At 39.2% G+C, this 13,861-nt stretch overlaps 1 protein-coding gene and 1 pseudogene across 5 annotated transcripts in view; both read right to left on the bottom strand.

Annotated features, from left to right (window-relative positions):
• CERKL (CERK like autophagy regulator) overlaps window positions 1-13,861 on the bottom strand; it is a 169,497-nt gene that overhangs the window by 28,296 nt on the left and 127,340 nt on the right. For all 5 annotated transcript variants that reach the window (XM_089329053.1, XM_089329051.1, XM_070070504.2 and 2 more), the window contains one exon: window positions 11,076-11,139. In XM_089329053.1, the coding sequence (XP_089185179.1) occupies window positions 11,076-11,139 (64 nt within the window). The remainder of the gene's footprint in view (window positions 1-11,075; window positions 11,140-13,861) is intronic.
• LOC100357733 (eukaryotic initiation factor 4A-I pseudogene) lies at window positions 1,310-2,721 on the bottom strand (annotated as a pseudogene).

The following is a 13,861-nucleotide window of genomic DNA, read 5'->3' as shown; positions in this document are numbered from 1 at the left end:
GTCCTTAGTGAGTTGTACTATGAGAATTAATGATAAAACTCATTTTCAAACCATACTTTATACTTTGTGTGCCTGTGTGGGTGCAAATTGTTGAAATGTTTACTTAGTATAGAGTTGATCTTCCATATATAAAGATAATTAAAAATGAATTTTAATGAAGAATGGGATGGGAGAGGGAATAGAAGGTGAGACGGGAGTTAGGGTTGGAGGGCAGGTAGTGGGGGAAGAACCACTATATTCCTAAAGCTGTACCTATGAAATGTGTATTCATTAAATAAAAGCTTTTTAATAAAAAAAAAGCACTATGTAAAATCTGAGAATTTCTTCATTTGTATTTCAAACATATAAAATAATCCTTATTATGAAACTCATCAGTTTATCCAAAAGAAGGGGGATTTTGCAGTACTGAAAGCAAGTGTCACAACTCAAGGCTTACACAGGCCCAGCAGCGATAGAAGGATCTTGCTCAGTCTAAAGGTGAGGAGTGTCTCAGCCATGACCACTTCACATCCTGTGAGGAAGCCAGCTAAAACAGGTCTGATTTTTCTATAACAAACTGAGTTTGAGGTGAGGCCCATAATTTGTAAATATTAGTGACATTGCATTTGATACATTTAAAATTCAATATTCCAAACAAAATGGCCATAATCAGCAGGGTTAATGGTTCTCTAAATATACGAAGCTCGAGAAGATGGTGACTAGAGGCTGAAATTATGTTTCCTTCAATTCCTTCTACTTTCCTTCCAATTTCTAGTCCCCTCACCTAGATGATGTTAGAACCCAGGACTCCAAATAGCTAGGGCAATCCAAGTCCCTTCCAGCTAGAAGAGATGCAGGACAAGACCCATGTCACTTTTGATTAGGGGCAGTAGGAACTGATCCCAGAGGTTCACAATATGCTGACTGGGTCAAGGAAAGTGTACCTGCCAAGGACAAACTATGTACATGATTATCTTCTTTTGCATGACTAACTCTTTTCTGTTAAATCTTCAGAATTCTGTATGGTAGCTGTTAGCCCTATCTTTACAAATGGGGAAACCAAGCCTTGATTTGAACCTTACTTGAAACTTTGATTTCCAAACATTCTATAAACTCAAGTATAACTCCCTGTCCATGCCTGCCATGCTGACTTGTGTCATTTAAAGGAAAACGTAAAGTCATCCACAGCAACATCCAAGTTAGTAAGAAAATTTGGCATTTATGTATACAGAATGGCAACTCTCCGCTCCTGAAATCTTGTACCAACTTCCAGCATCATGTCTATGTTCACTCATTTACTGGAGTTGGTAGAGATTGCCTAGAGATTGCCTTTTTTTTTTTTTGCCTCAAAAAGTGACATTTATTCAAAGAAAAAAAAAAAGAAAAAAATGACAAGATGTCCATCCCTTGGCTCCCTCCCCTCCCCCCTCCTGCTGCTCCTCAGCCCCTGAGGACTGAACCCCAGCTGGGGCTAGGTGGCAGGACAGTCCCTCTCAGATGAGGTCAGCAACATTGAGGGGCATCTCCTCAATGGAGGTGTTGTAGAAGGTCTCGATGTCTCGGAGAGTCCGCTTATCTTCTTCTGTCACCATGTTAATAGCCACACCCTTACGGCCAAAGCGTCCACCACGGCCAATTCTGTGAATATAGTTTTCCCTGTTGGTGGGAAGGTCATAGTTGATGACTAAAGAAACTTGCTGTACATCAATGCCTCTGGCCAGCAGGTCAGTGGTAATCAGTACTCGGCTAGAGCCAGAGCGGAACTCCCTCATGATCACATCTCGCTCCTTTTGGTCCATATCTCCATGCATGGCAGAGACGGTGAAGTCCCGGGCTTGCATCTTCTCAGTGAGCCAATCGACCTTCCTTCGAGTGTTGATGAAGATGACAGCCTGGGTTATGGTCAGGGTTTCGTACAAGTCACACAGTGTGTCCAGCTTCCACTCCTCGCGTTCCACGTTGATGTAGCACTGGCGGATACCCTCCAGCGTCAGCTCCTCCTTTTTGACAAGAATCCGGATGGGGTCCCTCATGAACTTCCTGGTCACCTCGAGCACATCGGAAGGCATTGTAGCTGACAACAAAACCACCTGCGTGTTGCTGTTGAGCTTCTGGAAGATGTCATAGATCTGGTCCTTGAATCCACGGCTTAACATTTCATCAGCTTCGTCCAGTACAAACATCTTGATGTACTTGAAAGACAGGTATCTCCGGTTATCTCCGGTTAAGCATGTTGAACACGCGGCCAGGGGTGCCCACGATGATGTGCGGAGCTTCCATCTGCAGCTTCTGCACCTCAGCACGCACATTGGTGCCCCCGATGCAGGCGTGACAGGACGCACCCATGTAATCTCCTAATGCCATGACCACCTTTTGTATCTGTTGGGCCAATTCCTGAGTGGGTGCTAGTACCAAGGTCTGGGTGGCCTTCAGATCCAATTCAATCTGCTGGAGAATCGATATGGCGAATGTGGCCGTCTTCCCAGTCCCAGATTGGGCTTGAGCGATCACATCATAACCCTTGATACAAGGAAGAATGGCACGCTGCTGGATGGCAGAGGGCTTCTCAAAACCATAGGCATAGATGCCACGAAGGAGGGACTCAAAGAGGTTCATGTCGTCAAAGCTGTCAACGATCTCATTCCAGTTACTCTCGATGACACCTTCGGGCTCCATTCCATTGGGGCCATTGTCTCTGGATCGGGAATCCTGAATCGCAGACATGATCCTTAGAAACTCGAAACTCAAGATTGCCTTTCTATAAGTATGCTCTCCAACAAAAACCTTTGAAATTCTGGGATACACATTCTGTGCTAAATCTTTTGAAATTCAAATGATCACTAAAAATAAAGCAATACTTAGTTAATAATTATTATGCATAACAGGCACTGTTCTCTGGACTTTCCACACATTAATTCATTTAATTTACACAATAACTGCATATAATAAATACTATCAACCTCAATTTACAGTTTAAAAACTAAGGCATACCAAGATTAAGTAACTTTCCCAAGGTCATAGTACTAAGAAGTAATAGACCAGACATTAGAAACAAGATAATGTGGCCTTAGAGACTTCACTATTATTCAATTTCTAACAAGTCTACATATGAAACCCAGCGGTCTTATAACAATTTTCATTATTTTGAAAATCATTTTGTCAGAACAAATAAATTAAATGGATAAGGATGGACTAAGAGTGTCTTAAAAAACTACAAGCAAAATCAAAAAGATAAATTTTGATGCAAAAATGTTTGAAATCCATGCATAGATTTCCACAATACATATTTTCTTTGACCAGACTCTTCATATATGAGTATTTATTTGTGTCAACAACTACCTCATCATGCTCATGCACAAATATCATTACTTAACCTATAGAACATACACAAAAACAAGAATCTGCATACTACAGAAAAAGGCAAAGAACTCACTAATGAGTTACTCAAACACAAACTTTAGAATAATCTTTTGCATATGGGAAATCTTGTTTACAGAACAAGTAAATTCCTTCCTGGCATGCCCCAAAGGATGATTCATCTAGAGATGTAAAACTGGGGCTAAAGGGGAAGGAGACAAAAAGAAAGATAGAATGAGAGAGGCAGAGAGAAAAGGGAGGAAAGGAGAATGAGAATGAATGAATGACAGAGACTTTCAGTCACTGGTTCATTCCTTAAATGCCTGCAGTTAGCTGGGGCTGAGCCAGGACAGGAACTCCATCTGGATCTCCGACATGGATCACCATCTGCTGCCTTCCAAGGAGCATTAGCAGGAAGCTAGATCTGAAGCAGAAGAGCCACAACTTGAACCTGCACTCCAGTGTGGGAAGCAGGCAATACAAGTAGCTGCTTAACCTGCAATGTCCACCCTAATTGATATCATCTTTGAATTGTGGACTATATTATTGGATTTTTGATTCAAAATTATTGTTTTATTTTTAAAGGTTTTTTTTTAAAAACATCACTTAACATGATAACACGGATATCATGGTCAATTTTACAAAATGTCAGCATTAGCCTAATTATATCTAGATTACCGTGGGTCTAGTTAATGCTAACTGATAGAATTAAAAAGGAAAGAACAATTCAACATGGGAAGTGGGATACACAGCAGATCATAGAATGGCAGATGTCCTAAATAGCACTCTGGCCTCAGAATCAGCTCTTAAGGCATTTGGATCTGGCTAAAAGAATCCATGCCCATGAGAGTTTCTCAGGCATGGAAAGCCAAGACACTGTGGCAAAAAATAAATTAATTAAATTATATATAAAAAAAAAAACCTAAAAGAAAGATCTCTGCGAGTGAGATCCCAGTGGAAGGTACGGGCCATCAAAGGAGGTGGTACTTTTCTCTGAAGGGAGGAGAGAACTTCCACTTTGACTATGGCTTTGCCTAAATAAGATCAGAGTTTGTGAACTCAAGAGGCTTCCCTAACCTTGGCAGCTCACGACAAAAGCCTTGGGTGATTACTGATGTCATAAATAGGAGTATCAATTGCTAAGTCAACAACAGGAGTCACTGTGCACTTACTCTCCATGTAGGATCTCTGTCCTTAATGTGTTGTACATTGTGAATTAATGGTATAACTAGTACTCAAACAGTACTTTATATTTGTGTGCCTGTGTGGGTGCAAACTAATGAAATCTTTACTTAATATATACTGAATCGATCTTCTGTATATAAAGATAATTGAAAATGAATCTTGATGTGAATGGGATGGGAGCGGGAATAGGAGATGGGATGGTTTCAGGTGGAAGGGAGGTTATGGGGGGAAAAGCCGCTATAATACAAAAGTTGTACTTTGGAAATTTATATTGATTAAATAAGTTAAAAATGAATACAAGAAAAAACTACGAGATTCAAGATGGTTGAATAGGGAAAAAAAGACTCTGATTATACAAGAACAGAGGAGGAACTATAACCCCAGGGGACAGGAGAGCAGTTTGCAGTGGAAAATCCACAGAAAGGAGCAGCAGTGATGGTACAACCACAAGCAGGACAACGCCAGTGACTCCCGCTGCCAGTGGCTGGTGGGGGCTCCATCTTTTCAGAACGAGTGAGGAACTTGCAACAGCCTGTGCCACTGTGCCTGAGAAAGCAGCGGAAGATGGCCCAACTCCTTGGCACCCACATGAAAGACCCTGAGGAAACTCCTGGCTTTGGCCTGGCTATGCACTGGCTAGGAACTGACTAGTCGTTTAGGGTGTGAACCAGCAGATGGAGGATGTCTCTCTACAATGCTGCCTTTAAAATAATTAATTAATTCTTAAAAAAAAAAAAAAAGAAAGAAATGGGCTGAGTATATGAACAGGCATTCTTCAAAGGATGAAATATGAATGGCTATCAGATACATGAAAAGAAGCTCAGGATCACTAGTCATCAAGGAAATAAATACCACCATGAGGTTTCACATCATCCCAGTTAGAATGGTTATTATCCAAAAATGAAAAAAAAATTGATAAATACTGGTGCGGATGTGGAGAAAATGGTTCCCTAATACTCTGTTGGTGGGAATGTAAACTACTACAACAATTATGGAAGACAGAAAGAGATTCTTCAGAAATCTGAAAATTGATCTACCCTAAGACCCAGCCATTCCACTCCTGGAAATTTACCCAAAGGAAGTGAAATCAGCATAGGAAAGAGTTATCTATACCCCCATGTTTATAACAGGACCTTTGAGAATAGTTAATATATGGAATCAATCCAGATTTCTATCAACTGGTGACTGGATGAAGACATTGTGGTATAGAAACACAATGGAATACTACTCAGCCATAACATAAAATAGAATCCTGTCTTTTGCAACAAAATGGATTTAATTGGAAATCCTTATGCTTAGTGGAATAAACCAGTTCCAGAAAAGACAAATTTGTTTTCCCTAATTTGTGGTAAATATATAAAGTACAAAAGAAGTAACATATGAGTGAAATTGACATCTTGAGATTTGATTATTGTTTATAGCACTTGTGCATATTGCTGAGGAGCAATCTTTTCTGCTAATTGTGAATTCTCTATTTAGTGGGGAATGAAGCTTGTGATTATAAAAGAAATTGAAATTATGTCATTGCAAAAATTAAAAGTAAGAAAGGAAGCAGGAGGGAGGGAGGTATTGAGGGAGGGAGAGAGGGCTGGGTGTGAAGTATTATGTTCTTAAAACTATACATATGAAATACATAAAATGTGTTCCCTTTATATAAAGGAAATTTTTAAAGATAGAAAAAAATAAAACAATTTAATTCAATAAACTTGAGAAAAAATACCAAAGAACTAGTTTATTTATAATTCTATAAAAGTCAAGATTAATTTAACTACAGTCACACTTGAAAGTACAACTGTTACTATTTCAAGTACAGGCAGTTGATACTACTTTTCTGATCCAGCTCCCTACTAATGGCCTGGGAAAAGAAGTGGAGGATGGCTCAAGTCCTTGGGCTCCTGGTATATATGTGGGAGACTTGGGTGATATGCCTGGCTCCTGGCTTTGGCCTGACCCAGTGCTGGCTGTTATGGCCATCTAGGGTGTGAACTAGTGGATGGACTATTCTCTCTTCTCATTTTCAATCTCTCTCTCTCCCTCCCTCCTTCCCTCTCCTTCAAAATAAATATATAAATATTAAAAATTTTACCATATAGCATTTATTTGACATAATTGGCCAAACCATCTTGCTTTACTGAATAATACACACATAATCTTTCTGGGTTCTTAACTTCTTCAGTCTGTATCTAGAAATCATTAGGTATGGGGCTGGTGCTGTGGCATAGCAGGTAAAGATGCCACCGGCAATGCTGGCATCTCATATGGGAGCCTGTTTGAGACTTCTGATCCAGTCCTCTACTTGTGCGCTTGGGAAAGCAGCAGAAAATGGCCCAAGTGCTTGGGCCCCTGCTACCCACATGGGAGATCTGGATGAAGTTCCAAGCTCCTGGCTTTGGCGTGGCCCAGTCCCAGCCATTGTGGCCATTTGTAGAGTGAACCAGCATATGGAAGGTCAGTCTCTTTATCTGTCTGTCTGTCTGTCTCTCTCTGTGTAACTCTGACTTTCTGATAAATAAATTAATCTTTAAAAAAAAAGAAAGCATTAGGTAGTTTCCTAATCACTTTATCAACAACTCTGCTGGAACCAGGCAGAAATGCTTCAGACTAAAATTCTTAAAGAATGTGAATCCATCTTTTATTAACATGCCAGTGACAATATGCCCTTCTTTCCCCATGTTATGATCTTTGGCATGAATCCCTCATCTTATGATATTGATATCTCTATTTTGAAGAAAAAAAGCACATATTTATATGTATATAATTTCTACATTTGAAGTGAATGCGGTAAAATGTTAGCATTGTCTTCATATCAATATCATATTAACATGGGAATTAAGAATTATATTGTAGTAATTATCATGTATTTGCTATGACACTGAGATCTATTAATAATTTTATTAACCACCAGAAAGCTTTAAAAATTAACAAACTTAAAAGTTAAAAACTAACACAAAGTCATAGCATCATGGGTTACCTCAATCTATCCTTAAATTTGTTCTGTAGGTTTTTCACAAAGTGTTCCCATAACCACTCTTCAAAAAAGTCCAACAATAAGATACTCACCAGTGTAGAACATTCAATTTTCAAAGATTTCTACTTGATAGAGAGTGGTTCTTTTGATGTGCTTTAGGAAATTATGTTCTCATTGGACTCATATCTATGTAATTCTAAGTAGAGTACCTTGAAATTAATGTTTTATTAAGATAATTATCCCATCATATCAGCTCCTACTCAAAACACTGAACCCATGAAAATAAATGAACTATTTAAAGGATCTTACAACATAGATGACTTTGAAAAGAAATTTTAAATTAGTTTTAAGTCCAAAATAAATCAGCAAGCTCTGAAGTTAGAAACAGTTAAATCATAGAACAATTCACATAATGGGTAAGTCCAATTATTTTAAATTATGAATACTAACTGAGGGACTTATATCTCTTAGTAGCACAGTACAAGATAACAATGCTTGCCTTGATAAATAAAGAATTAAATATGTTCAGATAGAAAAACATTACTATGCTGCTCTTGAGCAGCAGTGTTTCTTTACTATGCAAGGCTCTTCCTGATCCTTGGCACAATAAATTACCATCAGAACATACATACAGATACCACAATTAGCAGAACACTTCATACCACTGGTAGGCAACACAATGTTTCATATTTGTAGTATCTGTTGTTCTCATAACTATATAATCAAGTCTGGTAGTCAGGATTCATTCTAATACAGCTATTCTCATAAACTCAAGATCCCTGGTTTAGGACTGCACAGTGCATTAAAGCAGCTATGTCGCTCCCCCTCTTCGTGGAGGAACGACACAGGACCCTGCGCTGTTCTTCCGTCTGCTCGGCCCTCCCCGGGTTTGCTACCGTCCCTCCCACCTCCGTGGAAGGGCGGTTCCCCCTGGCCACTTTCCCCACTTCCGCGGGGGAGCGGCACACTGCCGGCCGGCTCTCTCGGGGGCTGCTCAGATGTTCCTCAGGTGTTCCTGGTGCATGTTGTCTCTCTCCTCCTTTATAGTCCTCTTCCACCAATCCCAACTCTGCTACCCACACGCCGAGTACGCTGCTCTCCTCCAATCAGGAGCAGTTCCTGCTGTTTATTGGTTGAACTGGAGGCAGCTGTGTAGAAGCTGTTTCCTCCTCTCCCAGTGCCATATTGTGGGAGAGCAGATGCATAGAATAAGTCTTAATTCCAGTAACTTAGTCTAGTCCGAGTTGCTCCCAGTTGCTCCCCACAAGCTACGACTGAGCATCATGTTCCCAATTACTTTTCTTAAACTGTATACTTGTTGATAACCTCCTAAATATTGTCTATTTATCTATCTACCTCTAAATACAAAATTCTAAAGTGATCTCCAACCTCACACTCTTGAGCCTAATACTTACATCATATTGCTTTGTAGAGTTACTCCCCTCAAATTCCTTTTTGCAAAATCATGTTTTGCTTACCAAACTTTCTTCCCTACCAGCTACATTTATCATTAAAAAAAAAGTAAAGCATTTTTTAAAAATCCTTCCAAGTAATTCCCTTTGCTTGTATCACTACCTTCAGTAAGATATTTCAATAGTTCTTTGGGGAAATAAAACTCTTACACTTTGATGAAAGTACAAAACCAACTGCCTGGCCTGACCTTAATTAAAGGTCTTTTGTTGACCCCTTCCCAGCATGTGACACAAGTAATTCACATACTTGCCACCTTTATAAACTCTTAAATATTCACCCTTGTTAAAAAAACAAAACTTCCCAATAGAAATATAAGTTTTAGTCTTACACATTTAATCTAGGACTTCAGCAAATCAATTCTTTAATGGAAATGCCAGCCAACTTGTTTCTAATGCCTGCGTGCCACTGCACAATCTTTACACACTTCCAGCAATGTATTGGAGATAGTGGTTTCCAATGGCCATTATGAATAGCACACCTGTTTTATTGTTACTAGAGTCCAAGAGGTAATTCAAATGAGCACTTTTATTTTTTCTGCAAATAACGTTATTACAAATATGTCCTCCAGTCAACCACAGTTAAATTAACCAACGGTTAGCTAATAAAACCAGAAATAAATGTTCAAAAGAGGATCATAGCATATGAGGCATTTCAAAATGTTCATGAAAATGTAAGTTTACATTTTAATTTAAAATGTAAGTTTCAAAAAAAATTTCAATATCAATGCATAGTCATTACATGAAATGACTAATAGTATCTTTCATGAGTGCCTTTCTATATAATCAGGTGGTGAAAGTCATGAATTAAGAATTAGATTTTTTTTTTTTTGACAGGCAGAGTGAACAGTGAGAGAGAGAGAGACAGAGAGAAAGGTCTTCCTTTGCCGTTGGTTCACCCTCCAATGGCCGCCGTGGCCAGCGCGCTGCGGCCGGCGCACCACGCTGATCCGATGGCAGGAGCCAGGTACTTCTCCTGGTCTCCCATGGAGTGCAGGGCCCAAGCACTTGGGCCATCCTCCACTGCACTCCCTGGCCACAGCAGAGAGCTGGCCTGGAAGAGGGGCAACCGGGACAGAATCTGCACCCCGACCAGGACTAGAACCCGGTGTGCCGGCACCGCAAGGTGGAGGATTAGCCTAGTGAGCCGCGGCGCCGGCATGAATTAAGAATTAGATTTTTAAATTATTTTAAAGATTTATTTGAATGTGAGAGAGAGAGAATGAATGAATGAATGAATGAAGATCTTCCATCTGGTGGTTCATTCTCCAAATGGCCACAATGGCTGGGTCTGGGCAACGCTGAAGCCATGAGCCAGGAGCTTCCTCTGGGTCTCTGACACAGGTTCAGGGATACAAACACTTGGATCATCTGCTGCTACTTTTCCCAGACCATTAGCAGGGAGCTAGATCAGAAGTGGAGCAGCCAGGACATGAACTGGTGCCCATATGGAATCCCAGCGATGCAAGCAGCAGCTTTCCCCACTGCGCCACAAGGCTGGCCCCAAGGATGAGATATTTTTTAAGATGCATGTATCTATTTGAAAGAGAGAGACAGACAGACAGAAAGGGACAGATCTTTCATCAATAAGTTTACCCCACAAATGACCAACAGCCAGGTTTAGGTCAGGCTGAAATCAGGAGCCAGGAACTCCATCCTGGTCTCCCACATGGGTGGTAAGGGCCCAAGCACTTAGGTCATCTTCCACTGCCTTTATTACCAGGAAGCTGGATGAGAAGCACAGAAGCTGGGACTCAATCAGTACTCCAATACAGAATAAGGGTATCACAAGTGGCAGTTTAACCTGCTGCCCCATAACACTGGCCCCATGAATTAAGAAATACAAATGCAAACATACATATACAGATGAGTACCCTCTCGTTTCCCAGCATTTATACTGAGATTTCTCTTTCAGCTTTCCTATAAGAGGTCCTGAGAGGTAGAAGACAATGTCATATTGTCATTATCATTGCTAGTTATTACACAAATGAAACACAGCCCAATTAACCACACTAGAAATATTTAAAATCGTTATATCCCAAATATGCAGACAAAACTGACCAAAACATTTACTAATGTAAGCTAAACAACACACATAGATTAATAATATCACCTACCCATCGAATCCCTGGAGCTCACATTCCTGAAGCAGTGACACAGCATGCCCTTCATATTCTGTTACTATTAAAGATAAGCACACAAACAAGGCAAGTTTTAAATTATGCCATACACTTTTTAACTTTGATTGAAAAAATTGTATGGTTAACATATGGTCAGGTCATAAAACAATGCTTATTTTTGAATATTTATCTTTCAATCATAGAAAGAGGGTTAGATGTTAGTTTCCTGTTATGTTTTATAGCTTTATGTAAAAGAAGGTCAAATACTCAATGTTTGTTCCAACTGTGTAAGTCATTTGGGGATATCCCACATACAGCGGTTGGAGAATTTACCTGGGTGCTTATTTAGTGTTTCTTAAATAAGACACATTTCCTTTAAACCCGAAGCTGTGGAGCAGTATTTTGAAAATACAGCATATTAGCTGGCATTGAACAATATTAAATTTCTTTGGCATCCTTACATGAATAAATTAGTTGAAAGGTTAGTGTAAGATTTACATACCACAAGAATGTGTGTCTGGAATTGCTAGACTATTCAGAGGAAGAGCTGGAAGTGAAAATTGGAAGGCAAGCCAACACCAATGACAGGAGACCCAGACCTACAGAGGAGGGTGGCACACTGGCCCACCAGAGCCTGGATCCTCCAAGGAAATGAATCTGTCACTCTGTATTGCTGTCGCCACAGTCACTGGTGCCCTGCGCAGTATTGTGAATGCCAGTGAAGACAGGATAAACGGGCACACTGCAGATGGCACCAAGCATCACAACCACATTTAGCATTTTCTAGGGCAGCTCTGCCAGAAGAGACAGCACAGCTGTACCTACCCATCAAAGATTTCTGCTGACTGACATGACATTGCAGATGCATTTTTTGTGTATGAATGTGCATCATTATATGCAAGATTACATTAATCTTTCATGCCTGTCTGTCCCTGGTGCCAGCATGGTTCAAGCTTTTCCTACAATGTTTTTAGATATTGTTAAAAATTATTAGCCTTGGTGTCTAAAAGAGCCATTCTGTATCCAGCAATGTTGCATTGCAATTCTCCCATAGTTTATTCAAAATACCTTAACACCGATATGAATGTCTCTAATATCTAAGAAGAAAGCTGCAATGAAACCAGATGTACAATATTAATACTAGTAAATTTGGAAAGTTATCATAAAACATGTGCTAATTATTAACCACAGCAAATAATGGTAGCCTTAAATGCAATATAATATTATGCATACAGAAACACATTAAAATAATTAAGAACATTATAAAGAAATACGAACACTGAGAACTAGCAAGTCTTGCTTTTATATCAAACCTTATTTTGGTAAATTATTCCAAATCTTATAGAAAATGAAATTTAAAATTATGTTATGATTGAATGCTATTTTTATTTAGGAAACATGTCAGTCTTTTTCTTTGATCTTACAGATAGAATTTGGATATACACTAACACAAACTGTCCACAAATAGTATTTTTTTAAAGTGATATTGTAAAAGTTAAATAAAATCACTGATCAGAAACAAAGAAAAGATAAAGCAATTCTGACTATTCACACTTAAAATATATCAGTAGAAGGAAGAAAATTAAAGTCCTTGACCTCAAGAAGTTTGCATTCTGGAGATATGCACTAATTAAAATGAATACATAATTTAAAGCAATAATTATAAAGAAAAATAACAAGGAACAAGGATAAAGTGTGCTCAGGACTACTATTTAGATATAGAAGAAAGAATAAAAATATGATTTAGATAGACTATTATGGGCTCTGGAATCAGAGAAACTCAAATCAACTTGCTCCAAATCAACATAAAAAATTGCTCGTTAGGGCCCATGTAATTTCAGAAAGTGTTACTTAATCTCTTCTTTCACCTATTTGCCTTTTCCTATAGGATCGGCCAACCTTTGCCTTTATGCTACAGGACATTTGGAGCCCTCAAAATTTACAGATGTTTGATGATAATTCCTACTCTTCAGTATAAAGAGGACTTCCTCATGAAAACAAGACTAGAAGGGAGTGATGCCTCGACATTGAGGTGGAATGCTAATGAGAAAACAGGCTGAAATGAAATCAGATGGGATTAGACTTGGAAATAAGGAATCATTTCTCAGTCCAGTGATAAAATTGAATTATGGGATAGGATCCTGGGATGTTATTCTCCTTCCTGTCCTATAGGTGTTTCAAATCTAGAAAGCCTAAAATGGAATCCATGTCTATCTTCAAATATATTGCCTCTTAAATATAGTGCACTTTTTGTTTCACCAGCCACTTCCCCAAATAGGAAAAGTATTTCTTCCTAGATTATCTTTCTCTTCCATGTTCTGTAACCACCCTAGGGCCAAGGCCAATTAGTTCCATCTTTTAATCGGGCTGCAGCATCCCTTTGTTCTTCATGGCCAATGCCCTAGATCTGGTCACTACTACCTTTTATGCATATGCTTTTCTGTTCTCAACTTCTCACACAGTCCAGCCATAAGGACCTTTTTTCAAACATATTTAATCATATCACTTGTTTGCATAAATCCTTTTGGTGACTCTTCATTGTCCAAGAAGAAACATCCAATTCCCCAACTTGCCTCTGAGTTTTGGAAAGATAATTAGCCATGTACATGCACAATTATTTGAGAAAAGACTTTCTCACTTAGACATCTCTCTCCAGCAAGATATGATGCATGAATATTTGTGCAGGTTTTTATTAAAATGCAGGTAGTACTGCAAGGAGGAACGCCTCAGGCTGCGAGCATCTTCTGTGACTCAGCTTCATCAGATTGCCCAGCTCTCTGCTT

The sequence above is a fragment of the Oryctolagus cuniculus genome, chromosome 3 (genome assembly GCF_051225735.1).
Source record: "Oryctolagus cuniculus isolate XC-2025 breed Fujian yellow rabbit chromosome 3, ASM5122573v1, whole genome shotgun sequence".
Taxonomy (NCBI): domain Eukaryota; kingdom Metazoa; phylum Chordata; class Mammalia; order Lagomorpha; family Leporidae; genus Oryctolagus; species Oryctolagus cuniculus.
Note: the sequence above shows the minus strand (reverse complement) of the source record. Positions and strands in the feature narration are given on the sequence as shown.